Source organism: Peromyscus eremicus, chromosome 13 (genome assembly GCF_949786415.1).
Source record: "Peromyscus eremicus chromosome 13, PerEre_H2_v1, whole genome shotgun sequence".
NCBI lineage: Eukaryota > Metazoa > Chordata > Mammalia > Rodentia > Cricetidae > Peromyscus > Peromyscus eremicus.
Window position 1 is genome coordinate 23,113,234 of NC_081429.1, and position 26,633 is coordinate 23,139,866.

Below are 26,633 nucleotides of genomic sequence, written 5' to 3' on the forward strand. Positions count from 1 at the left end.
ACACACACACACACACACACATACATACATATACACACACACAACACACACACACACACACACACACACACACACAGGATATATATGTTACAAACTACTATCTAAAGTTACCTATTTTATTTTATTTTATTTTATTTTATTTTATTTTTGGTTTTTCGAGACAGGGTTTCTCTGTGTAGCTTGGCGCCTTTCCTGGGACTCACTTGGTAGCCCAGGCTGGCCTCGAACTCACAGAGATCCACCTGGCTCTGCCTCCCAAGTGCTGGGATTAAAGGTGTGCGCCACCACCGCCCGGCAAGTTACCTATTTTAAAAGAGGCCAAACCCAAGCCTTCTGTTCCCACATCTCTTGAAGAGACTGATGAGCTGGCTTACAAAAGGCCAAGCCCTTGGCATCTGGATGTAACAAGGTCTTGGAGATGGGCACAGCCACCTTTGAGTTATCCCAAGGACCCACCAGGTGCTGCATAACGACGTCCTGCATTTGCTGTCTGTAAAGCAGACATTCTTGGCAATGCCTTGAGAGCCAAATGCACCACTGCATGGAAGCAGATGACTCCCCTTGTAAGCGGGAGCAGTGAGTGTCCTTGGATGCCCACATGGCCTCTCTGGCTTGATCCCACAGAAGGCACACCTGGGCCCTTTGTTCAGTTATACTAATGCTCTGTGACCCAGACCTGCCCTTGAACACATTCAGTGTTTGATGGCAACCTTTAATGCTTTGTAAGCAAAGGGGGTGGCAGGCTGGGGAGTGCAGGGTTGAGTGAAAAGAAATCCTCTAATGGAAAACGGAGGAGAGAGGATTCCATCAGTGCTAGTTGAGGATTGGTGCCATGGTGTCCATGAAGGCCCAGTGCTGACCCAGGGCATAGCCTTTAAGGTCCTGTGTGCATGACTCCACTTCAAAGGGAAACATGTGGGGCCTTACCATGTGGGTATCCAAGACCAGCTCCTTGGGCCTTCTAGCAGCGTGTTAGGGTGGCCAGCAAGTGGAGGACATGCTTCTAGCTGCCTACAGGTAGTCTGAGTGCAACATTTTTACATGCATCTATAAATATATATTTACAGAACTACATACCAAATACGTTAAATGTGTGTGAAATATACTCATCCACTGAATACATTAAATAGATACTAAATAAACTTGTGTTAAACGGGTTGGCTGCACAGCTCAGTAAGTTTACTGAAAGGCACTGGGTTGCACACTTAGTTAAAGTGGATATGTTTTAGGACATGGAAATAATATATTAATTAAAATGTTTGAACGTTGGAAAGGAGAAATATTTCCTGACTTGTGGAAAATCAAGCAGTTCACTTTTCAAGTGCATTGGAAAGAAGATAGATTGTATAATAGGGGAAGCCACACGTTGCCTGATACACATGCAAGGTCACATTTCAGGAGCACAGACTACAGACTGGTGTCTCTCTCTTGCAGTCCTGCCTCCCCGGCTACTACCGAGTGGATGGGATACTCTTCGGAGGAATCTGCCAGCCCTGCGAATGCCATGGCCATGCATCCGAGTGTGACATTCATGGGATTTGCTCTGTGAGTTTATTGCTGACCTTGTACGGCCCTTGTCCTAACTTAGTGCTTGCCATGTGTTGTGGGCAGCGGCTGCCCACCTCAGCTTGGACTTGGTAGATGCTAAATTCACGTCCGTGTCTTCAAATACCTCTCGTTTTTTTTTTCATTAACCTACTTCATACATTGTTTTAGTGGGATGAGTTGAGCATCTTTAATCTGAAAATCCAAGTTCTGAAGCTTGCTGACCTGTGACCTCCCATCACAAAGGAGAAGTCCCACACCCATTCTTTTTTTTTTTACATGCCAGTATGTACACTGATTTATTATTCGTTAATTGCATCATTCACCATACACTACTATTTTTATGTTATTACCTTATCCTTTTTTTAAAATTTTATTTTATAATTTAATTTAATTTTACATGTCAGCCATGGATTCCCTTGTTGTCCCCCCTCCCGCTCCCCCTCCCGCCTTCCCCCCAGCACACCCCCCCATTCCCATCTCCTCCATGGCAAAGACTCCACCTGAGGATTGAGTTCAACTTGGTAGATTCAGTCCAGGCAGGTCTAGTCCCCTCCTCCCAGGCTGAGCCAAGTGTCCAAATGAATGGAAACACACGAACTATGAACCAATAGCTGAGGAGACCCCAACTGGAACAGGCCCTCTGGATAAGTGAGACAGTTGATTAGCTTGATCTGTTTGGGAGGCGTCCAGGCACTGGGACCAGGACCTGTCCTCAGTGCATGAGCTGGCTGTTTGGAACCTGGGGCTTATACAGGGCCCATACCCATTCTTTTGTGATGAATCAGTCAAAACACTTGCCTACTAAAATTATTGTATGTCTTTACTTTCAGGCTGTGCATATAAGGCATACACAAAACATAAATTGTCATGCTTAGAATTAGGTTTGATCCTCAAGATACTACTAATATATATTGTATATATACATATAATATATATATACTGTATGCAAATGTACGTGCAAATGCTAATCAAAATTTGCAAACCCAAAGTACAAGTAGAATCATAAAACATGATAAAATCACATTGTGCCATATGTAAATTTATAGTTAGTTCAGCTAAATCCTACAAACAAGAACCTCTTTCATGAGCAGTGTGGGTTGGAACAGGGCTTAACAAACACGGTTAATCTTGAGTATGAACTTTGGGGCTGGCACAGGGCAATACTTGTCTAAATTCAACCAGGAATTCCTTCTCCTCTTCTGCCTTTAAGGAGGCCACCCTCGCCCTCTGTGCTGAGATGGATTCACTGCTCAGGGAGTGTGAAGTGTGGATACTAATAACCCGCGCCCTGTTGTCTGGGCAAGAAAGCCCAGCCTCATGTTTGTTAACAAACAAGATTGACTGAGTCACAGGAGTATGGAAAACTAATTCTCAGGCCCCAGGAGAAGCCGCGAAGCCTGACGTCCTGGATTGTCTTCTTTCTTGTTGTTCATTGAGCAAACCTTGGTTTGTTCTGTTCACGTCTCTATTCTAGACACTAATCACCCACAGCAACTGCATGAAGTGTCATCGGCTGGGTGTCCCAGTCCCTCTGGGATGGCTTTCCTTCAGAACCTGGCTCCAGTGTCTGGGGGAGGGGAGTTGTTACTCTTTTCACATGTCTTGTTGTCATGTGGGTCTGCCAGCCCCCACCTACCCTAAGCCCCAGGCTTTCTGCCAACATTGGAGGATGGCCAGCATGTTGAGGATGCATTTCTAGTGGGTAGCATAGTTAGAGATAGTTTGTATATAAAGATTCCTTGTGCATCTGTAAATAAGTAGTTGCAGAAATATGTATCAAATAAGTTAAATGTGTATGAACTATACTCATTTCCATATACATTAGATACCATAGGAACTGATGTTAAATGAGCCGCATATATTTAGTATGTCTGGTAACTACTGTTTTATGCTCCACTTATAATACATAATTTCTGGAGTTGTAAACACTTTTTAGAAACTATTTTAGACTTAGAGGGAAGCCACAGCATACTAGAAAGTCCCTTGGTGTCTTTGTTAAGGTTTCTCTTGCTGTGAAGAGACACCATGACCATAGCAACTCTTATAAAGGAAAACATTTAATGGGGTGGCAGCTTACAGTTTCAGGGGTTCAGTCCATTATCATCATGGCAGGATATGGATGGCATGTAGGCAGACATGGTGCTGGAGAAGGAGCTGAGAGTTCTATATCTTGATCTGCAGACAGCAGGAAGTGAACTGTATCACTGGGCATAGCTTGAGCATAGGAGCCCTCAAAGCCCACCCCCACAGTGACACACTTCCTCCAACAAGGCTATACCAACTCCAACAGGCCTCAATTCCTAATAAGATCACTCCCTATGAGCTTACGGGGGCCAGTGACATTCAAACTACCACACTTGGGGAACTTGGCCAGCATCCGGACACTAAAATCTCACATCACGGTGACATCTGTGCTGGTGCCACGCCATTCACTAAACCACGTGCTCTGTTCCCATCCCATCAGTGTTTCCGCTCCTATGTCCCTTGCTTCTTCTTTTTGGTGATGGCTCACACTTTCTAGAACTCTTAAAGAATGCTAGACCCTCTGCTGAATGCTCTCAGCTAGGATTTGTCTCATCTGATGCTTCCCTGTGATTTCCCTGGGACTGGACATGGGGACACAAGGAAATAATACACCTTCTGGGAGCATCCAGGGGACTATGACATCACTGTGTCTGCTTCTGGGGGAGGCTGGCCTGAGTGTTTCTGATGAAGGATAATCCACACGCACCACGCTGCAGCCTCAGCAAGTGTCGCTACTTTCTCTAGTCACACCTGCTGCTGGGCAGACTCTTTCATTTATCTGGGAAAGGGTTAATTTTGCCTCCAATTTCCAACCCTTGTTTCAAATGAGAAGTTGCCTGTAAACAGTTTGACTTTGTGCCTTACTGTGTGTTTTTTCTTTTTCTTTTTTTTACTGCCTGTCTGGCTCAGGGTTTGCTGACTTGGTGATAACTTGGGGTTTGCTGAGCTTCTAGACTTAGTGGGTTTGTAGTTTTACCACCTGTTTTTAAAAAGCCTTGAATTTGGAAATAATTTTAATCATACCCCCAAATTCTTTTATTCAAGAACAAAAGTCATGATGCCTACCATTTACCCCAATTCTCGTATGGTTTGTGGCTCCACATCTGCTTTATTCATCCCACATCTGTCTCACCATGTAGTGACTGGTCTAGCCAATCAGATCAAACTAAGGAGTACACTGAATGCACTATGGCCAGTTATCCTTAAACCCTTCGGTGTGCATACCATGAGAACAAGGGCCTTAGTGCATTCATAACCTGACATGAGTTTAACATTAATACTCTGCTTTTATAATCTACTGTCCATTTTTTAATTTTGTCCACTTACACAGCTGTGTCCGTATAGCGTTTTCCTGACCTTCCACTGAGGTTAGGGAGCGAGTTGTATTGTATGTCATGTCTCTTTAGGATTCTTTGAAGTATCTCCACAGTCCTATACATTAAAAACAAGCAAACAGAAACGTCAGTCTGTGGGTTCCAGAGACGACTCGTGGGTTAAGAGTGCGTCCTCCTCTTCCAGTTGACTTCCCAGCAGGTGGCTTACAACCTTCCCTGTAAATTCAGCCCCAGGGGATCTGATGACATCTTCTGATCTCTGTAGACACCTGCACACACGTGTGAACACATTCACACACAGACATACACACATATATGTATAATTAAACATGTAAAGCCTGCCAGTCTGGAAACAGGTAATTCTTCCCTCTGTCATTCAGGGCTCACGTGCGTTTTAGCATGTAACCTGTCCTTGCTTTCATTTTCACTTGAAATCCAGCTTGTTAGTGGATGAATCTGAAAATCCTTTCAGTCTGAACTGACTCATCTTGTCATGTGTATGACCTAGGCATGTGCACACAACACCACAGGGAATCACTGTGAGCAGTGCCTGCCTGGCTTCTACGGGAGACCTTCACACGGGACGCCAGGGGACTGCCAGCCATGTGCCTGCCCTCTCTCCATTGACTCCAACAAGTAAGTCTCAGCCTCCACTGGCTGGTTCTGGCTGGTGTGGCCAGATCCCTGCTGATGTGCGTTCTCAGGTCACCAGGAAAGACTGTGTCCTGTGTGTTGCTTGTCATGAGTGACAACTGAATCAGATGAGAGACCAGAGAGGGAGAGTGTTCTTCTTATTAAAGACCTGGTGTATTTAATAACATGAGGGAAAGTCTGTGACAGCAAGGATACACACACACTTTTCTCCTCTTGTCCCATGTTTGCCCTGCGTCTTTCCAAAGAATACACTTGGTGGTCAAGACAGTGATGAATAAGACATTGTTCTCAGGTTTGATGAGGTTTGATCAGATGATCAGATTGTGAAAATATGAAGCTAAATGTATCCACTGAGTCAACAACTATATATTACATGTCTGCTGTAGACTAGGTGTCAAAGCAGGTGATCTGAACAGCAAGCTCTCCACCCATGGCTGCTGGCCCCAGGCACTCAGGGTGGTCAAGAGTGCAATGGAAGCCAGTCAACCTGATAGTGGGAGTGGGTGCGTTGAGGGATGAGTCTAGAGATGCTCTGGTTTCAGATATGATGGAAAGGGACTCATCAACCAGAGGGAACTGAGTATGCAAGGCGGGATACCATAAACACCCCCTCTTTGTGCTTGAGGAATTACAGGTGATCCTGAAGGAGAATGCAGGATGTGTGTGGAAGAAGATCTTTCCAGAAAAATCCTTATACTCATGCTGGGGCCTGTGAATCCTGCAGGACCATAGTTTGAAATCAAATTTTCCCTCTCCTTATTCCCCTCCCCTCACCCCATATTGATAATCTTCCTCTACCCATTACCAATGACTTCCCTCCACAGGATTTCTGCTTGAAACTCTGGTATATAGGATAATATTGTTTTAGACTCTGCTGCTGTCATGAAATCCTTGAAGCTGGGTCACTTAAGAAGAAAAGACATTCCTGTAATTCATTCTGGAGTTTCAGCTTCTCCTAAGAGCCTCATGGTGATGACATTGTGGTAGTGGCACATATATGAGAGAGACAGGTCACATGGCACAGAGAGACAGGTCACATGACACAGAGAGACAGGTCACATGGCACAGAGAGACAGGTCACATGGCACAGAGAGACAGGTCACATGGCACAGAGAGACAGGTCACATGGCACAGAGAGACAGGTCACATGACACAGAATAAGATTGAGGATTGAGTTGACTCTTTTGAAATGGCTCGCTCTCTTGAGAACTAACATAGAGGCATTATAAGGACCTTAATCCTTTCCAAAGGCAGTGAGTGCCCCAGTGACCCTACCTCCATTTCTCAACATCAGCACCGTGGGAGGCAAACTTTATGCATAGGAAACCGAGGAACACACTCAAGCCATTCCAAAATGATGGTAGAGACAGTTAATCATTACTCATGATGAAATGGTGAGATACTGTCAGCCTTCATTGTTTAGACCCCTCCAGAACTTCAGCAAGCAGTGTGTGTGTGTGTGTGTGTGTGTGTGTGTGTGTGTGTGTGTGTGTTTGTGCATGTCTGTCTGTCTTATCTATCTTTCTCTCTTCTCTCTCTCTCTCTCTCTCTCTCTCTCTCTCTCTCTGCATCTCTGTCTGACTCTCTGTATAGTGGGTAGCTGACAGAGAGAACTTTCCAGCTACATCTCTCTTTCTCTGTGTCTCTGTCTCTCTGTGTGTGTCTGTCTGTCTTTTTATCTCTTTCTCTCTTGTCTCTCTCTCTGCATCTGTCTGTCTAACTCTCTTTCTCTGTGTCTCTGTCTGTGTGTGTGTCTGTCTGTCTGTCTTTCTGTCTATCTCTTTCTTTCTCTTTTGTCTCTCTTTCTTCACCTCTCTGTCTGTCTGACTCTCTTTGTCTGTGTGTGCATGTGTGTGTGTGTGTGTGTGTGTGTGTGTGTGTGTGTGTGCGCGTGCCCGTGCGAGTGTCCAGAGGAGCTATCTTTAGAGCTTGAAAGATCAGCGCTAACAAACCACAGCAGAAAGAGGGAGCTAATCCAAGCAGGCTTCTTGGAGGAAGCAAGGTGGAACTAGGCAATGAGGATGAAGCTGTTAGTGGTTAGCACAGATGGGCAGAGGTGGGGAGATGTGAGTGTACTGTGAGCCGAAGGGCAGAGAGGGAGGACGCAGTAGATGATGGATGATGGACAAAGGAGGCCGATGGGCGGGCTAAAGGCTGAGAGAGAACCTGTTCAACATTTGTTAGGACAGATGGATCCAAAAATAACTGTTTTAAATATTTAGAAATGAGCAGTATCCACTGGAAAAATCACATTTCTTTCAAATGTTTTGACAGTTTCAGCCCCACCTGCCACCTCACTGATGGAGAGCAAGTGGTCTGTGACCAGTGTGCCCCGGGTTACTCAGGAGCCTGGTGTGAGAGGTACTTTGTGGCCCTTCAGCCCCCAGTTTCCCAAAGCAGCCTTAACGATTTCAAAAATCCAGTCCAAAGCTGATATTTCCTTCTTCAATATCTACAAATCGTCAATGTTAATTGACACATAGCAGTTGCCCAGACCCTGTAGATATGGTGTGATAATTCAATGTATGTATACAATGTGTAGGGGTGGACACTTAAAAGATATAGCTTTAAGTGTGGCCTTGGCATCTTGGTGCATGACTGTTATTTCCTATGACCATGGAGAAAAGCAGGATGCCCCTGGAAAGAACAGTGTTCTATCTCCCAGAGTGCATTTATGTTCACAGTAAAGATGATAGGAGAAGGCAAGCCCGGGTCAGTAGTTATGGTCCTCAGGTGTCTAACTATTCCGTTGGCCGGACAACAGTTAGGGCATTGGTGGTTTGATTTAAGAATCATCTTCTGGCACCCAAAAGCCAGTCTTGTGTTTTCCCACATGGGAAGCCTTGGAGGTCTGCCTTGCTTCAGCTTGTCAAGGGCTGGGAGACATCCTGAGTGGCCAGGAGGAGGTCAGAATGGGCTCTGGATGCGGCTGCACCTCCTCTGGATTTATGTTCGTTTTTGTCCTGCTCCCATTTCACAACAGGCGAGGAAGATTTGTGACTGTCTGGCTAGGGAGTCACCTCTTTTCCATTGCAGATCTTAAGAGAAAGAGCCAGCCTGATTTATTAGCCACCCAGGGAGTCCCTGGCTAGTGGGGTAATATCTTGAGCCATCTTATTTATTAGAGTCTGCTTTCCATCCTGGATACAGATGTGCAGACCGTTACTATGGAAACCCAACAGTGCCGGGGGGAAGCTGTGTACCATGCAACTGCAGCGGCAATGTTGATCCCTTGGAGGCTGGCCACTGTGACTCTGTCACGGGAGAATGCCTGAAGTGCTTGTGGAACACAGACGGTGCCCACTGTGAAAGGTGTGCAGATGGCTTCTATGGAGACGCCGTGACTGCCAAAAACTGCCGAGGTGAGTGTGTGAGCAATGTGGGCACGGTGGTTACGTCTTTGTCAAAAGGACTCAGCCTCGACGAGACCGTATCTTGAACGTGTCTGGTGTACTGATGGTGGGTCTCCTGTTGGTCAGATGTAGAACTGATACTCAGTTCCTCCCTCTGTGCTCTACAGTGGCTTAATTAGCTATTATCTCTGAAGATCCGAAGTCTAGACCTTCGCTATCAGGGATGAGGCTTTCTAAAGCGTGGTCGTGGAGTATCCCAGCGGTCTGCTCATGCACTGCCTGACTCTGATTTGCTAAGTTCTGTTTGGAGCCTTGAACTTAGGGATGACATAAAACCGCTTACCAAGACAGTCAGTTTCGTGTGTCTGAGGTGATCAAGCTTGGGGGCTAATACCGGAGACCTTGGCATTTGTACTTTTGCACAGTTCAGACAACTCTTTATTGTTGGAGAGTTTTAAACATGCAAACTATGTACTTGGATCAAATCCACCCCAAACCCTCCCCTCCAACTCCCCCATGCCCTCCAACTCCTCCATCCCCTCCAACTCCCCCATCCCCTCCAACTCCCCATCCCCTCCAACTCCCCCATCCCCTCCAACTCCCCCATCCCCTCCAACTCCCCCATCCCCTCCAACTCCCCCATCCCCTCCAACTCCCCCATCCCCTCCAACTCCCCCATCCTCTCTAACTCCCCCCATCCTCTCTAACTCCTCCCATCTCCCCACCACTTCTCCCCCACAATTTAATGTACTCTGTTTTTAAACCACTGAGTGCATTTGGTACTACTACTATATGGATGGAGTTGGGACCATCCACTAAATCACGGACAGAGAAAAGGGCGCTGTATCTCTGAAGCAAAGGGACCTTCTAGTAGCCATGAACTGCCAATAGCATCATGGGTCCCCTCTCTGGTTCCTGCTGCAATTTCTGCTGCTTTGATCTGGTTCAGGCCTTGTTTTTGCACAGTCTTAAGGAAGGGATGCATGAGCGAATAATAATGCCACTTAGATATTTTGGTAATTCCAGGGAAGTGCTGGTCTTACATTACAGCATAGAGACAAGGTGGTGCCAGCCATACAGAAAAAAAAATTGTAGATACACATTAGGAGATAAAATCAATCATGACATTGGCCATCAACCTGGACCTCAGTAACATGGACACCTTGATTTAACATACAGGGAGTGAGAGGTCTGTGGGTCAAATTCTGAAGAAAGATCCTGTAAGATGAGGACTAAACTCTGTCACTGAGTTTAACCCTTGCGCTCTCCTAGAGACTCTGAAAAGTGACACACTAGGAAATAAGAGACCAGGGGGGCGCACAGTAAGAGTTGAGGTTGATGGACATACTAAGAGAAAGGGAGGGATAGGGAAGAGGAAGGCTGGTAAAGAGATATGCCTTCAGAATGATAGGGTGGGGGAGAGAAGGAGGAGAGAGAGAGGGGAGAGGAGGACTTCAAACCAGAGTGCATCTGTCTATGTGTTGATGGGGACAGGCTGTGTGCTGAGGTTAGGAGTCATGTGCAGAGGCAAGCTACGGAATGAAAGAGTAATTCCCTTCGAAAGAGCAGCGGGGAATGGGGCCACAGGCTTGCAGTCTCTCAGGATCTCAGGCAAAGCTGTGGCATTGCCCACATACACCAAAGAAAACAAGGCTGGAAAGAAGCCAGGTTCTTAGGTGAGGTGGGGTTAGCCCAGACGCTGACCCCAGCCCTGTCTCAGGCTCTCAAGTCTCCGGTATCCAGGGCCAATGTCCCTCTGCTGTGGTTACTTCACAAACTGTCTGGGCTCTCACTGTCTGTGAAATATGTTAGCTCTGTGATCTGGCATGGTGAATGTTTAAGCCTTTTCCTTTGGGAATTAAAAGGATTTTACTCTAACGACAGTTTTTTAAAAAAGTATTATGTGTCTTGTGTGTCCTAGCCTGTAACTGCAATGAAAACGGCTCCCTTTCTGGTGTGTGCCATCTGGAGACTGGGCTGTGTGACTGCAAACCTCAGGTGACAGGCCAGCAGTGTGACCAGTGCCTGGTAAGACATTTGCTGATCATTGCAGGCTATTCAGTTGTTTACCAGTGTTGTGTGATTGACACTTCACCTGGGTCCACGGGAACTTGAATTCACGTGGGACGAGCTCACTCTTGGCCGGTCTGGGCAGTACCTTCCCATCGAGAGAGCACGCATGCAGTGTGCTCGGGAACAGACATGTACTGAGAACATAATGATTCTGTGGAGCATCTTGTGTGTGAGATGAGAACTCGGAGAACTTTGCAGTGTGTGTATGGGCTACTAACCTATGATTCTTCCTCTCTTGTGGCATAGCCTGGCTATTATGGGCTGGACACGGGGCTTGGCTGTGTACCCTGTAACTGCAGTGTGGAGGGCTCCACATCAGACAACTGCACAGAGGAGGGCCAGTGTCACTGTGTACCAGGCGTAACTGGGGACAAATGCGACAGGTGTTCACACGGCTTCTACGCGTTCCGGGATGGTGGCTGCACACGTAAGCTTCTGAGCGCCTTACATTCCCTGTAAAACCATCTCTGTGACCTTCCTCAATGTCAGGATAACTTCGGTGAAGCTCCTTTACTTTCCTCTTGTCTTTACAGTGGGGCTCCATGCCCATTTTCTGTTCCTGGGTACAAGCAGGTGTTTGGTCCCGGGTCCCCACCTCCTTGTTGTGTTAGCCTCGGTCTTTGAGACCCTGTTTGCAGTCCACATCCAGTGACGTTTGTAAGGACGGAGGGTCACATCTAACACAACAGTAGGCAGATGATGAGAACCTGGTAACATTAGAACAGTGGTTCTCCACTTTCCTCATGCTGCGACCCTTTAATGCAGTTCCTCATGTTGTGGTGACCCTCCCCCCCAACTAATAAAAATTATTTCATTGCTCCTTCATAACTGTAATTTTGCTATTTTTTCTGAAGTGTAATATAAATATCTGATAATGACCCCCACACACACAGGGGGTCACGACCCACAGGTTGAGAACCACTGTATTAGAGCCCTTCCGTTCTTCTGGTCATCAAGCCATGTTTGTTCCCCTTCTTCCGCTCTGATGACCTCTCTGACATGGAGGGCAGCCACCTCCAGGAGAGATGAAGAGATCTTGGGAATGGTTCTGATCATCGATAAAAGAGAAGTCACTTGTGCTGTCACCCCTGAGTCCCATGAGACATCTAAATCTGTGATGCTTCTTTTGTTTTAGCCTGCGACTGCTCGCATACTCAGAATAGCTGTGACCCTGACTCTGGAGAGTGCCTCTGCCCTCCTCACACCCAGGGTCTGAAGTGTGAGGAATGCGAGGAGGCATACTGGGGCCGGGACCCCATACGGGGGTGCCAGGTGGGTGCTGCCACCATGCTGGGGTGAGAGTTTCTTCCCTGGCATGATCTTTCTTGTATCCACTGGCTTGGTTTGGAGCAGTTAAATATCTCCATAGTTTATATTTAAAACCAGTACAGTTTGGCGCACTGGTGGTGCACCTGTAGTCCCAGTTACTTGGGAGGCTGAGGCAGGGGGATTGTTTGAGCATAGTTCTAGGATAGCCTGGGGAGCTAGACTTGGAAGACCTCTACCTTTAAATAAATAAACACATACATAATAGACTCAGGAATAATGCAGAAGAGTAGCATCTTCCAAATTGCTTATTTTGGGTTTTCTTCAACAACTTAGCTTTGAAGTTGATAGTTATATCTACATATCTATATAAAAGAATATTTATATAATATACCTATATTGTATATATCGATATCTATTATAGATATATAGGCAATATCTATGTATCTATCTATATCTGTTGATCTATCTATATCTACCTATATATATATATAAATAGATACAGATATTGATACATAGATAGATAGATAGATAGATAGATAGATAGATAGATAGATAGATAGATATAGATATTGCCTTTTAAATATGTTTTAGCCTAGTCTATATTCTATTTTCAAATGGAGTTGTAAATAGTTTCAATAGAGAATTAGGTTGAATCTGAGAGCTATAGTTTCCTGTAAATAATTTTCTTAGGCTAGGATTGGGTGTGGTTTGGGTTTGGTGGGGCCATTGTTTGGCCTCTAAAATAGTTTGGCAGAGTTGATAGCACCATTACGTTCAGTTCTAGTTCACAGTTCCGATGCCTGGTCCACTAGTGTCTGTGCATGCCCTGCTGTGTAGCCCTTGTCCCAGTGGTCCCTGACAGCACGGTCCCATGTAGGGACAGCAGGCAGTCAGATTGTCTGAATTATCGCCACACACCGTGTTTTCCTGGAGTCTCAGTTTGTGTACTTCCTGAGGACGTAGTTGTATTATTCTCTCTCTCTCTCTCTCTCTCTCTCTCTCTCTCTCTCTCTCTCTCTCTCTCTCTCTCTCTCTCTCTCAGGCTTGTAACTGCAGCATGACTGGCTCCACGGGTCCCCAGTGTGATGTTCTGTCTGGCCAGTGCCCCTGCAAAGAAGGGTTTGGTGGGCGGAGCTGCGATCAGTGTTCCTTGGGTTACCGGAAGTTTCCTGACTGCGTCCCCTGTGACTGCGACCTGAGGGGGACGCTGGCCGACACCTGTGACCTGGAACAGGGTCTCTGCAGCTGCACAGGGGACAATGGCACCTGCTCCTGCAAGGTACGTGTCCTGGGCCCTCGCGCCTCTGTTTCCTTCCCCTGGCCGCCTCATTACCACTCCTGAGCTTCTGCCCATTTACATTAGATTCTAGTGACTAGAAGTGTGGTGTCAAATACTTCCTCCAACAGTTCCATACTTTGATATCCGACGTTAGAGTCTCCATGTTCTCTCCTGAAATGATGGAAGATTCTTAGAATAGAGTTTTTACCACTTCTACGGTGTCTGATGACTGAACTCCTCTGAACACAGCTTTCTAGGAGGCATCCATGGACTGAGTAGTCATTCTTTCTTGAAGAAATAAAGTAGTTAGCAGGGCTTCTAGGAAGATTTGGGATTTTTTATAGCTGCGCTCTTGGACAGTAATTATTATATATGCGTGTGAAAGTAAAGGGAAATTGTGTACAATATTTGCCCACGAGGTAAGAGTTGAATGTCATTTTGAATTGCACATGTGTCCATTGGGTTTTTTTTTTCCCAACATGCTTTGCTGCCAAGTGATTGCCACCTTCTCTGGTCCTCTCTGCAAACAGGATGAGGAGGCAGCCTGATGGCGGTGGGTTGGTGTGGGGCTAGAAGTGATAAAGGAAAGAGTCACGGTGGCACATTTTGGAAGTGTCTTCCCATATATGTTAGCAAGAGTCATCACTCTGGTCAGTCAGAATGGCAAGGACCTGGATTGTCTTCCCTTAGCCTAAGGCTCCACCCACAGGCCCTCAGAATCAGCTGGGGACCATGGGAGAGTCACATTAGGGAATGTGTGACTTCCAGCCCCTCCCACCATATTTTTGATCTTCAATCTCACTTGGGGAGCTCTGGTGTGGAAGAGCAAACTTCAATTAGAGATATGGCCACAGAAGATTGAGTTTAGCGATGCTTGTAAGTCAGTGTTTTTTATTAGTTTGTCTCTGTGTATATAAAAGATCACATCTCTTCTTTTTATTTCTTTTCTTTTTTTCCCCCCCACCTTTAGGAGAACGTCCTGGGCCTCCAGTGCAGCCAGTGCCGGGCTGGTACCTTTGCCTTGCAAATTGACAACCCCCTAGGCTGCAGGCCCTGCTTCTGCTCTGGTCTGTCGCAGCTCTGCTCGGAGTTGGAGGGTTATGTGAGGGCTCTGGTAAGTCACATACACACAGTGGAAAGGGTTTTAGCCCTCACTTGCCTCTGGGAGTCAGGTGGACCTTGAGAGGGAGCAGAGACATCAGAAATTGTAGGGTAGTGGTTTGCTTGGTATAAGGTCAGAGCCTTCCGAGCACTTCTGCCGTCCAGTGACAGAAGCAGCTGATGACTTTCTATGCCCACCTTCAGCTGACCCGTTGAAAGCTTTTCTTAGAAAGGAACAACTGCAACATCTCCACGTGTACCTCCTGTCACTGATGGTTGCTCAAGGATGACAATAGCTTGAGCCTAATCATAGCGCTTCAGGCCATGCTGATCCAGACGTACAATCTACAGGAAAAGTCTTTGCTTCTCTGCCCTAAAATGAAACTACTGTGTGTGTGTGTGTGTGTGTGTGTGTGTGTGTGTGTGTGTGTGTGTGTTTGTGTGTGTGTGGTGTGCTGCACATTTGTGTGTACAGAAGCCACCAGGAAGATGTTGAATAGTCCTGTTCTGTGACTCTCCACTCTATTCCCTCGAGCCTGGGGCTCCCACTAAACCTGGAGTTGGCTGGCAGCCTGCAAGTCACAGCTATCCTCCTTTCTCTGTTCCCCGGTAGCATCGGGGTCACAGGTACACATGCAGCCCCACCTGGTGTTTTACATGAGCATTGTACTCCTGGGTCCTAAGGCTTACCTAGTCAGTGCTGTTACTCACGGAGTTACTTTACAGGTACTTAACCTGAAGCACATCTTTCTCTTTCCTATGCCTAGATAACGCTGGCCTCCGATCAGCCCCTGCTGCATGTGGTCTCACAGAGCAACCTCAAGGGCACCATTGAAGGTGTGCATTTCCAGGCCCCTGACACCTTGCTGGATGCGGAGGCTGTCCGCCAGCACATCCATGCAGAGCCATTTTACTGGCGGCTCCCAAAGCAGTTCGAGGGAGATCAGGTGAGCACACACCAGCCTCGCCCACTCCCTTCCCAGACAGAAAATCACAGTGTGCTACCTCTGCCCATCATTAAAGGACGTGACTATTTAATCCATCTTCTGAGTGAGGGTGGACACATTCTCCTGCCCACCATTAAAGGACACAGTTGTTTAATCGCTCTTTTGAGTAAGGGTAGAGATACTCCGCACTTATAAAAATCCTTGCAAAGGTTTGGATCTTTGAGTGTTTTGATTTTTAAGTCCTTTACAGTTTCCTTAATTCACATTATTTTTTTCTCCTTTCTAAAGCAATAATTCAGGAACTATATACCGTAGTTCCTAGTAGCAGCTGAATGTAATTCTCAATGCTAGGTCAGCCCTGCGGAGCTCTTCTAGAGGAAGTGATGGTTGGTTGGTGAGCATCCTCCTATGAAAGGGCACTAGAAGGCTCTGAGAGACCTTCCTTGTCATTCACTCTGATCTCTGGATCATTCTGTTTTTTCTGAGATAGGGTTCAGTGTGTTAGTCCAGGCTAGCCTCAAATTTTCCATCCTCCTACCTCACTGTCCTGAGTGCTAGGATAACTGATCTTTTCCACTATGCAGGCTCACTTTGATCTTGAAATTTTGGAAATCTACCCCCGTGGTCGTATGGATATGGATGATTTTAATTCAAAGGAGCCTGAAAGTAATTAGAATCCTTGTCATGCCGTGATGTCTCCCAATACTACCTTCGGTGGAATCACTGGGAAGCTTAGCTTCAGTCCATCTCCTAGACCATTAATAAGCAGACTAGAAGGAGGCTGGTCCCAGACCACATTTTTTTTTGTTTTTGTTTTTTGTTTTTTCAAGACAGGGTTTCTCTGTGTAGCTTTGGAGCCTGAAGCCTGTCCTGGAATTCTCTCTGTAGCCCAGGCTGGCCTTGAACTCACAGAGATCCACCTGTCTCTGCCTCCCCAGTGCTGGGAATAAAGGCATATGCCAAGGCCCCTGGCCCTGAACACATATTTGTAATGAGATACATTGTAACATATAATGCCTTTTGTGTAATGGCAAACTTTGCATGAAATGTCTTTACACCAAGTCTGCATCACAAAAATAAGACGAGTGTGTCATTTGTTAGCTCCTGGCCTACAGTGGGAAACTGAGGTACAACGTGGCGTTCTATTCTACCCGCGGCACCGGCACATCCAATTATGAGCCTCAAGTTCTCATCAAAGGAGGTCGAGCCAGGAAGCACGTCATTTATATGGATGCCCCGGCACCAGAGAACGGAGTGAGACAGGATTACGAAGTGGAAATGAAAGAGGTGATGTGTGATTGTTCCACATATGTTCCTTAAGGATGTGAACTTCGCCGTCAGGGTAACAAAAGTCTAGAGCTAAATAAAAGAGACTGCGAGGTGACCCTGGGGTCTGACCTCCAGCGGTCTTATCCAGAGTTCTAAGAGTGATTCACATTTCATGGCCTCATGAAAGGCACACTGCAGTAGTCGTCCCTTACCCACAGCATTGCTGTCCACAGTTTTGGGTATTCAAGTTCAACTGAAGTCCAGATATATTAAATGGAAAATTCCAGAAACAATCCTCTTAAGCTTTACATTGTAGACTCTTCGAGTCACATGATGAAATCATACATCTTTCTGCTCCGTCCTACCCAAGGTGTGTCTTAACCCTTTATCTGGCATATCCTCCTTGTAAGCCACCTGCCTGTTAGGTTACAGCAGATCTTCGTCAGTTCATGAACCACCCTGAGTAGGGCTGATGTCTGAAGTTGCTTATGAAAGAGCTATGTTCTCTTTTTAAGGCTGTATGTCTCGTGACCATTTGAACTCTGAATTTAACTGGACATATTTCTCATCCACAGGAGTCTTGGAAATACTTCAACTCTGTGTCTGAAAAACATGTTACGCACTCGGATTTTATGTCTGTTCTTAGCAATATTGAATATATCCTCATCAAGGCATCGTATGGTCAAGGATTACAGCAGAGCAGGTACTCGGAAGCCTCTAGATCAGTGGTTCTCAACCTTCTCAATACTGGGACCCTTTAATACAGTTCCTCATGTTGTAGTGACCCCCAACCATAACATTATTTTCATTGCTACTTCATAATTTTGCTCCTGTTATGAATCATAATGTAAATATCTGTCTTTTCCGATGGTCTTAGGTGACCCCTGTGAGAGGGTCATTCAACCCTCCCAAAGGGGTCATGACCCACAAGTTAAGAACTGCCACTCTAGAGCTTTGAATATTTGCATTGTTTGATGCAGAATTGGAAGATGTGTCCCCTCACTCTAACTCCCTACATCTTTATTAGTAGATATATCTCTAATCCTTAGCAAAACCTTGTTAAATATTAACAGCTTGTTAGTTAGCTTTTCGATGCTATAACAAAACACCCAAGACGGACAGTTTCAAAGGCGGAAAGGTGCATTTGGGTTCTACATTAGTTGTTTTCCTGTTGAGGGTGATAAACACTCTGGCCCAAAGAAACTTACAGAAGAAAATAGTTGATTTTGGATTATGGTTCCAGAGGACTGGATGTCCATAACAGCAGGGAAGTCATCCCCAGTGGTGTGCTCCCTCCAGCAAGGCCGTACCTCAGAAAGGCTCCATGAGCTCCCCAAACAGCGCCACCAGCAAGGGACCAAGTGTTCAGTTACACAAGCCTGGGGGGGCATTTCTCATCCAGACCCCAACAGGTTCACAGTTCACGAGGTTTGAGTCTGTGCTTGGCTGTCTCAGTCAGACTCAAGCTGCTTACCACAGAGCAGGCAGGAAGGGGAGAGCAAGTAGGAGGGGAGGGGTCTGGGAACAAAATATCCCCCTCAAAGGCACGCCTTCAGATGGGGACCATGTGATGAACATGTGAGCTTTCTGGAGGGGGGCATTCCACCCAGACTATCAGAGTATAATTATGGAATTATGTGAACTACAGATTATCCACCTGGCATGGCAGTAGGGCTTAACAGAAGTGCAACATGGTGGAATTTTAGAGGAAATGAAATATTTTTTTATAAAGACTACTCAGACCCCTGAAAGCCACACTGTCTTTTTTGTTTTGTTTTGTTTTTTGTTTTGTTTTTTGGTAGCCATGTCTAAGGGTACTGCCACCTCCTCATCTAATATGAGGAAATGCGTTCAGTGCTGGGCAGCGCAGTATTGGCAAGTGTTGAAGGTGTTCAGGCCCTGACATGCTGGCTGTGGCCTTTTTCTGTAACCACACACTCGTGCGTGCTAACATTCTTTGCAATTGTGAGCAGAAGAACTCCACGTGACAGGTCTCAGGCTCCATACAGTACAGATGCAAATGTTAAACCATGTGCCGTGTTTCTGGAAGTTTCTCACATGTTAATGCTTCTTCTCCCGCTTCTTTTCCCAATGTGGTTCAGGATTGCCAACATCTCCATGGACGTTGGCAGGAAGGCTGGGGAGCTGCCCTCTGGGGGAGAGGCAGCGTCCCTGTTGGAGCATTGTGTCTGCCCTCCGGGTACCGCTGGATTCTCCTGTCAGGTAGGGAGCCTGCAGTTCACACCTGTTTTCCTGGCTGAAGTGTGTTCATCTACGGCAATCCCGCATGGGGGATGGAACACATGATCAGCTATAGCATCACTTTCTATCGCTTTTTGAACTTTAAAAAAAAAATGTTAGTTTTTGTTTAAATATACGTAAATTCAGATTTATTGTCTCCACCTACTTTTAAGTGCGGAGGTCAGCAGCGTCAAGTGTGTTCACATGGTTCTGAGGATAGACTTGTTCTCCAGAACATCCTTTCTCTTACCAGACCAAAACTGCATCTGTCCAGTCACCCCCGGCCCCCTCCCTCCAGCCCCTCATCTGCTGTTCTGCTCTCTTCCTGACTCTGACTGCTCCTATATTCCCCATATGAGTGGAATCCGGCAGTATATCTACTTTTGTGACTTCCATTTTTACTTAGCACATATTTAATACATTCTGGAGTCTCTTCCTCTCTAAGGCTGAATACTAGTCTATCGTTTGGATATGTTCATTTCTCTATGGGGACATGGGTTGCTTTTGTGACTAGTGCTGTGAGGAAAGGATTGTGAATGTCTCTTCTAGTTCCTCCACGTCGTTCTCCTGAATCCACCAGATGCAGACTTGTTAGTCGTGGCTAGCGTCGTTTTTAATTTTGGAGGACTGTGCACACTGTCTTTCCTCTATACCAGCTCTGCACAAGAACTCCACTTTATTTACATCTTCAACACTTGTTCTGCTTTGCTGTTTGGATGGGAGGCATCGGTTTTGTGGAGAGCTGGGGACTTTTGTTTTTGTTGGTGAAAGTGTTTTGAGACAGTGTTTTGCTCTGCAGCCTAGGCTAGCTTGAAACTCACTCTGCAGCCTGGGCTGGACTGTAATTCACAGGAGTCCTTTTACCTCAGTTTCCCCACAGCTGGGATCATGGGTATAAGCCATCATGCTCTATTGGTTTAAATATTAAGGCAACTCCATGTAGTTAAAAGGGAGGTTTATTTTGTGGGGTAACTCACAAGAGAAGGGATAGGTAACAGGGTCTGGGAAAGGTGAAACGCAGTCCGGTGGTGTTCTCTAGAGAACTCTGCTCGGTCTACCCCCAGTGTCCAGGGTCCAGGAACCAAGAGAGCTGGCCCATCCAGATCTCAGGTCTTCAGGGTCCTCTCTCGGCTCCACCTTGTAGGCATGACAGTTACTGAAGCTTCAATGGGGGTTGGAACTTCCAGGTCAAACCTGGAAAGACTACCCACTACATCACTCAGCTCTTAGTGTGGATATGGTTTGCATTTCTTTCTGATAGTGGTGTTACACTTCTCATGAGCTTCTTAGCCTCCTGTCTTCGCTGGAAAAGGACATTTATCCTGTGCCCGGATCTTAATCAGTGCCCACTTTCTTGTCCCTTCTGCCTCCCTTTAGGATTGTGCTCCCGGGTACCACAGAGGGAAGCTCCCAGAAAGTGGAGGCCGGGGACCCCGCCCTCTGATAGCTCCTTGTGTGCCCTGCAGTTGCAACAACCACAGTGACATCTGTGACCCCGAAACTGGGCAGTGCCTGGTACGTTTGCTTGTGTGGGAACTGACCTAAGTTTACGCTAACTTTTCACTGTGAGGTGAAAGAAGACCAGGAACCAGGGAGGTCCTCCAGCAGGTCCTTGACACGTGGCTGCTGCCATCTCTGTCTAGAAGACGCTGGAGTCTCCTCACATCACTGGGAAACTGGCAGGTTTTGTTTCTGCCTCTCCCTCAGCAACTGCTGCCCCCTCACTCTAGTCCGCAGTAGCAGGGCTTTGTTTCTCTGCTACTTCCTGGGGTAGCTCATCTGTAAGATGGCAGCCCCCAGGAAGCTAGAATCTGTTGTCTTTTAGGGCAAGTGTTTCCCCATCAACAGGGACAAGGTCTAGAGCTGTTTCCATCCCCTCTCCTCATCTAGTACTTGGACCTTGTCTGTGTCATGCTATGTTGGTGAAACAAGTATTTATTGCAACTTATTTTTGAAGAGATAGCAAATAGTCCTTCTAAAGGGAGACCCATTTGAGAGGTCACATGGATCCTCTCAACTTACCTTTTTCAGTTGAAATAGGAATAAAATTTTTAAATGAAAAAGCTCAAACATTTTCTAGTTGAAAAGTGTCTGTAAAACTAGTTTTTAAAATATTCATTTGGTAGCGATGTCTTGTCTGCCCTTTCTTGCTGCCACGGGACAAGGCAGAGCAAGGGGGGACGGGCTGCTGAGGGACTCCACGCTTCGCTGTCACCCCTCCGCAGCTGCGTCGTATGCAGAGCCCTGTGCACAGGGCCAAGCCAATAGTGAGGATCTGAACAGCAGAGATTTTTCAATAGAACCCATAAGAAGAACCGCTTGCACTTGGAGCTTAAAAATGCATCTGATAGTCTTTTTGTAATAGGAAGGTCGCTGGTTCAACTGATGACGTAAAATTCCAGCTGACGTTCATTTGGTTGTTACCAGAATCTGTTGGTGGCCCTCTGTGACCACGACTTTCCTCCCTCCCTGGTTTGTAACCGCCTGCCCATGCTTTTCTGCCACGGCAGCTCTCTGCGTGTGGATATCGAATCCTGGAGTAGTTACTTTTCTGTGGCTGGGATGAAACGGAAGGAGGACTTTATTTTGATTTCCAGTTCCAGACGGGGAGCCCATAAGGCAAAGAAGTCACGGCCATGGGTGGCCAGAGCAGAAAGCTGAGGGGTCACATGTCCGTGGACACAGGAAGCAGAGAGTGAACTGGAATGGGGCGAGACTCTCAAAGGCTGCCCCCAGTGACTTGTTTCCTCCAGCAAGGCTCCATGTTCTAACTTCCCTCAAACATCACCACCAGCTGGGGACAGGCACCCAAATGCGTGAGACTTTTCTCAGACAAACCACACGAAGCCCTCACAGACACATAGACAAACTGTTGGGTCTCCATCTAGTTCTGATCTGTATTTTAAGGATCTAAGTCCTGACTGCTTTTGGGGTCCTGGGTCTGTTTTCCTCCAGTAGAATGTATTAACAGTCTCTAGGCTTACGTAGTCTTCTGTTGAACAAAGGCCACAGATCTGGAAAAGCCTCCAGCGTTCTAGGAAATATCAAGAAAAATTCCCCATCTTCCTTAAGAATTAACGAACACCTAGCTGATGTGAAACACGGCTGTTTATACAGCTGTTACCCGTGAGGATCCTGTCTGACCGTTTCCCATTGCTTCTCTCTTCCATTGAACTGTGGACCTCCAGAACTGCCGAGACCACACGGCTGGTGACCACTGTGAGATGTGTGCCCCCGGCTACTATGGGAAGGTGATTGGGTTGCCTGGAGATTGCACCCCATGTACCTGTCCTCACCGCCCCCCTTTCAGGTAAGCCTGTACTGGCCAGCCTGACACACCACCAGCTTCCATTCCTGTGCTTGCTTTCCAGGGCCTCTGAATACTCTCCGTTAATGTGGGCCCTGTGGGGAGATCAGTCGATGTCAAGGAAAAGTGCACGTTCTCAGGGTGTTTGAGCAGGATCTCTTCTTTCTTCCTTCCTTTCTTTCTTTCTTTCTTTCTTTCTTTCTTTCTTTCTTTCTTTCTTTCTTTCTCTTTTGGGGGGAGGGGGGTCAAGACAGGGTTTCTCTGTGTAGCTTTGTGCCTTTCCTGGAACTCACTCTGTAGCCTGGGCTGGCCTCAAACTCACGGAGAGCCACCTGGCTCTGCCTCCCCAGTGCTGGGATTAAAGGAGTGCTCCACCACCACCTGGCTGCCAGGATCTTTTCAAAAGGAAAGCATCATGTGGGGCTTGAGTGCTGGGATGGAACCAATTTAAAAAAAAAAAAAAGCTATTGGGAATTTTCAAGACTAATTTTAGCTCCCAGCTATGTAATCCAGTTCGTATTCAATGTAAGGGAATAGGGATTGATTCTGTATACATATACCTAGAAGGAAACACACGAGCACTGAGAAAAGATACACGATGTTTATATGTCAGTTAATAATTTATGTAGTGGCCATGGAACTGCCCATGCTGTGGAATAAGTAATGTGGCACCGTTCTGGAAAAGATAATTTCTCTCTATATATTCCACATCTGTGGCTTGTGGCTATGTGTACCCAGAGAAGTGTGTGCATGGCTGTTTTTACCATGCACTTTGTGTATTTCCATACTGTTGAATAACACACTTTATTTCTTCCATCAAATAAGGTTAACCATCCCTCAAGCCTCATAGTCATGACCTATGAGGCCACAGATTGCTTGGTTTGTCTTCTACGTATTTGTATTTCCTTGAAGTCTGCCTCATTATTTAAGGAGAGAGATGTTAGAAGTGGTGCAGGTATCTCATGCTGTGGACACCCAGCTTCCTCCCCTACAAGAAACCAGACCTGATTTCCCCGCTTGGTTTGGGTCAGGTTTCTGTGGTTTGCAGTTACCCAGCTCAGCCTCCAGGTGGCGCCAGAGCAGTCCATCACGTGGAGGGAGAAGTTGGGGCAAAGGAAGGATTAGCCCAGAGCTCCATCTGGGTAGTAATATCAGTTTACTTATGCTGGTCTATCAGGTGATGGTCAGTCCTGTTTCCGTGTTCCACCAGAGTAGCTTTTCTGCGGCTTGTCCTATGCACATCATTACAGCCTGCGGAACTGTCCTAACCAGCAACATTCAGTCTTCCTGTTTTCCGCGCTTTATCAACTCTATCATTATCTAATAAATATGGCAACTCCTCTCTCAGAATAAGACCCCCTTTGATTTGGAAAGTTCTTGGGTAGCTAGTTACACTCTGTGAGACTGATCGACTTAGCCCTCACCTGCTGCCACCTTGCAGCAAAGGCCTCTTCAAATGATGGATAAAAAAAAGAGACGTGTCCCATAACATTGCCCGCAGGCTTCCTTACCTTCTGTTCCACAGATTTCAGCTCTAGCAGCTTATCTAACTACCCCGTATAATCACTTAACGTTTAGAACAGTAACGATGAGTAAATACTTTGAGAAAGATTTGAAGCTAATATCTGAAATCTTCTGTTAAAAAAAAAATTTTTTTTCTTTCAGTTTCAGCCCCACTTGTGTCTTGGAAGGTGACAGTGATTTCCGGTGTGATGCCTGCATCCCTGGCTATGAGGGACAGTACTGTGAAAGGTATACTGCTGAACTGTCACAAGGAAGCAAATAAGGGACACCTGCTCCTTTTATATCATGTGGGAGGTAGTTACGACAGTGATCTGGGAGTCGCTACAGATTTGCATGTTTGTACAGATGTAGGGGGCACATTGATATCCCATAGCAAGGTCTCGTAAGGTGAGTGTGTGCTCTGCATTTCCTTTGGCAAAAAGGACGATGACTGCCTCTGGGCAGAGCTGGTGTATGTATTCCTGGTTGGTACAGACTGCTCTGTCTATACCTACAATCCTCTTCTCTGTAGGTGCTCCGTGGGCTATCACGGCAACCCTCGAGCAGCAGGTGGCAGCTGTCAGAAGTGTAACTGTAACCCCCAAGGCTCTGTCCACAGTGACTGTGACCGAGCGTCTGGGCAATGTGTCTGCAAGCCAGGAACCACGGGGCTCCGCTGTGAGGAATGCCTGCCAAGACACATCTTGGTGGAGAGCGACTGTGTTTGTAGGTGATTCTCCTGTATGTGTCTAAAGTTGGGTTTTCCTGCTGACCTGGCTGTGACACCCACAGGGTCAGTGGGGTACCACGAATCTCACTGTACTTCACATTCTATTACATTTTCTCGATGTACATTGCTGCTGAATCTACTGAATTGAGTCTTTAGTGGTGCACGAATAAGCCAAGACAACTTTGATTGTGGTAGGGGCTTATGATACAGCCCGGGCTGGCTTCAGGCATCATAGTTCTGCCTCACCTTTCCATGTATGGACTGGGATTACAAAACATGTACTACACCCAGCTAGTAATTTTTATTTTGTAATTGAGCTGTATCAATACTTCCTTTGCTGAATCCAAGGATCAATCAGTGAGGAGGAGGGAACATCCTTATGGGGCTGTCATTTATATCGCCCCAATTTCTGGCCTCTTTAGTTTTCTCCAGCTCTGATGGATGTTTCTGTCGAGTGCAAGGGAAAGTCATCTTGGGATGTCTTCTGTGTGGGTGATGAAAGAGGGTTAGAAGGGATGAGTATCAGGGAGTTGGAAAAGGTTTTCACTTTCGTCTCCGTGTGCTATAAGCAAACGCTCCCAGCTGTGTTCTCCACTAATTCCTGCTTGAGGAGGAAGGACTGGCGCACATAGACAGTGGAAGCGGGCTTTGGAGGGGAATGCTGGGACAACTCATAGCCAGGCCCAGTTAAAGATGAGTGACAGCACTATAATGGTTCAAGTGGTGTGAAGGCGTGATGCCTCGGCCACTTTCCTATCTTTGTGACCTTGAGGGTATGACTTTGCCTAGTCTCCATCACCAGTAGAGAATTGCAGCTCACCCTGGGCTGGAGTGAGAAGGAGATCTGTGTGGTGCACGGAGCCCTGGTGTGTGTGTGTGTGTGTGTGTGTGTGTGTGTGTGTGTGTGTGTTCTCTTTATAACACCATGACTAAGGCTGTTTGCATTAGCCTTTGCTTTCTCCCCGTTTTCTCTTCAAGCTTGTGATGATGAATGTGTGGGGGCCTTGCTGAATGACCTGGATACTTTGGGCGATGCTGTCCTGTCTCTGAACCTCACTGGTGGTTTCCCTGCCCCATATGGAATTTTGTCAAGTCTGGAAAATACAACTAAATATTTCCAGGTAGGTACTAGGGATGTAGAGATGGTGGAGAGAAACATCGGTCACGAGTATGGGGAGGGGAGCGGTCATTTGTCTCCCCAACCTTTCAATCCCCCGTGGGTGGCCAGTGACAGTGTCCTCATCCCACACCTCACCGGGGGTTTCTGGGGAGCTCTGATGGAGTTGCTTCACAGAAACCTCCTTGGACATTCTGCCCACGGATCTCATCCCACCTTCTGGAATTCGGCTACAACCCTCCCTCCTCTTTGGCAGACCTTTGGGTACTTGAAAAAAGCTGTCCAAATACAGATACTAGAAATAAATCTGGACCGTATCCTCTCTAGGGATGGTTTATGCCAAAGATGGGCTGTTTTCTGTTACGTGTTGTTATCTTCAACTGGAGTTCGAGGTATAAAAAGAGTCTTCCTCCTTGGAAGACTATTAACATCTCAAAGTGTCAATCCTTGGTTTATATTTTATCAACAGATCTGGTCAAAAGGAGAGGAAAGTTAAGAAATTGAATCAGAGACAGTACCTTTCTCTGGAATGTTAATCCTAATTGGAAAAAAATATTGCTAAATTATACTTTTTACCTCCACATTTCAATTTAAATTAATCTACCCACTGTGTCATGCAGTAAGAAAAAAGATGGTCATTACTAAATAGTGTTTACAGAAAGAAGCTTTTCTTGTGTGCTCAATCACTCCCCACCTCCATACACACACTCACACTCACACTCACACTCACACACTGGTACTGAGGAGGAGCTGATGAACTCCAGGGAATATTTTTATATTACTTTTTATCAAAATGTGCTTTTGAAAGATGAGTGATTCTTCATTCATTAAGAAAATTCTACAAAAAAAGAAAAGAAGGAAGAGATACTTCAATATATATTCT

The 26,633-nt window shown here is 46.3% G+C and overlaps 1 protein-coding gene across 1 annotated transcript in view; it reads left to right on the top strand.

Moving 5' to 3' along the window:
- Lama1 (laminin subunit alpha 1) overlaps window positions 1–26,633 on the top strand; it is a 130,839-nt gene that overhangs the window by 61,834 nt on the left and 42,372 nt on the right. The window contains exons 16-33 of the mRNA XM_059278034.1: window positions 1,435–1,545; window positions 5,416–5,543; window positions 7,836–7,922; window positions 8,712–8,923; window positions 10,836–10,942; window positions 11,234–11,414; window positions 12,123–12,259; window positions 13,299–13,535; window positions 14,506–14,649; window positions 15,404–15,583; window positions 16,685–16,870; window positions 17,428–17,555; window positions 18,955–19,075; window positions 20,471–20,608; window positions 22,282–22,403; window positions 24,066–24,152; window positions 24,436–24,629; window positions 25,612–25,754. Of these exons, the coding sequence (XP_059134017.1) occupies window positions 1,435–1,545; window positions 5,416–5,543; window positions 7,836–7,922; window positions 8,712–8,923; window positions 10,836–10,942; window positions 11,234–11,414; window positions 12,123–12,259; window positions 13,299–13,535; window positions 14,506–14,649; window positions 15,404–15,583; window positions 16,685–16,870; window positions 17,428–17,555; window positions 18,955–19,075; window positions 20,471–20,608; window positions 22,282–22,403; window positions 24,066–24,152; window positions 24,436–24,629; window positions 25,612–25,754 (2,643 nt within the window). The remainder of the gene's footprint in view (window positions 1–1,434; window positions 1,546–5,415; window positions 5,544–7,835; window positions 7,923–8,711; window positions 8,924–10,835; window positions 10,943–11,233; window positions 11,415–12,122; window positions 12,260–13,298; window positions 13,536–14,505; window positions 14,650–15,403; window positions 15,584–16,684; window positions 16,871–17,427; window positions 17,556–18,954; window positions 19,076–20,470; window positions 20,609–22,281; window positions 22,404–24,065; window positions 24,153–24,435; window positions 24,630–25,611; window positions 25,755–26,633) is intronic.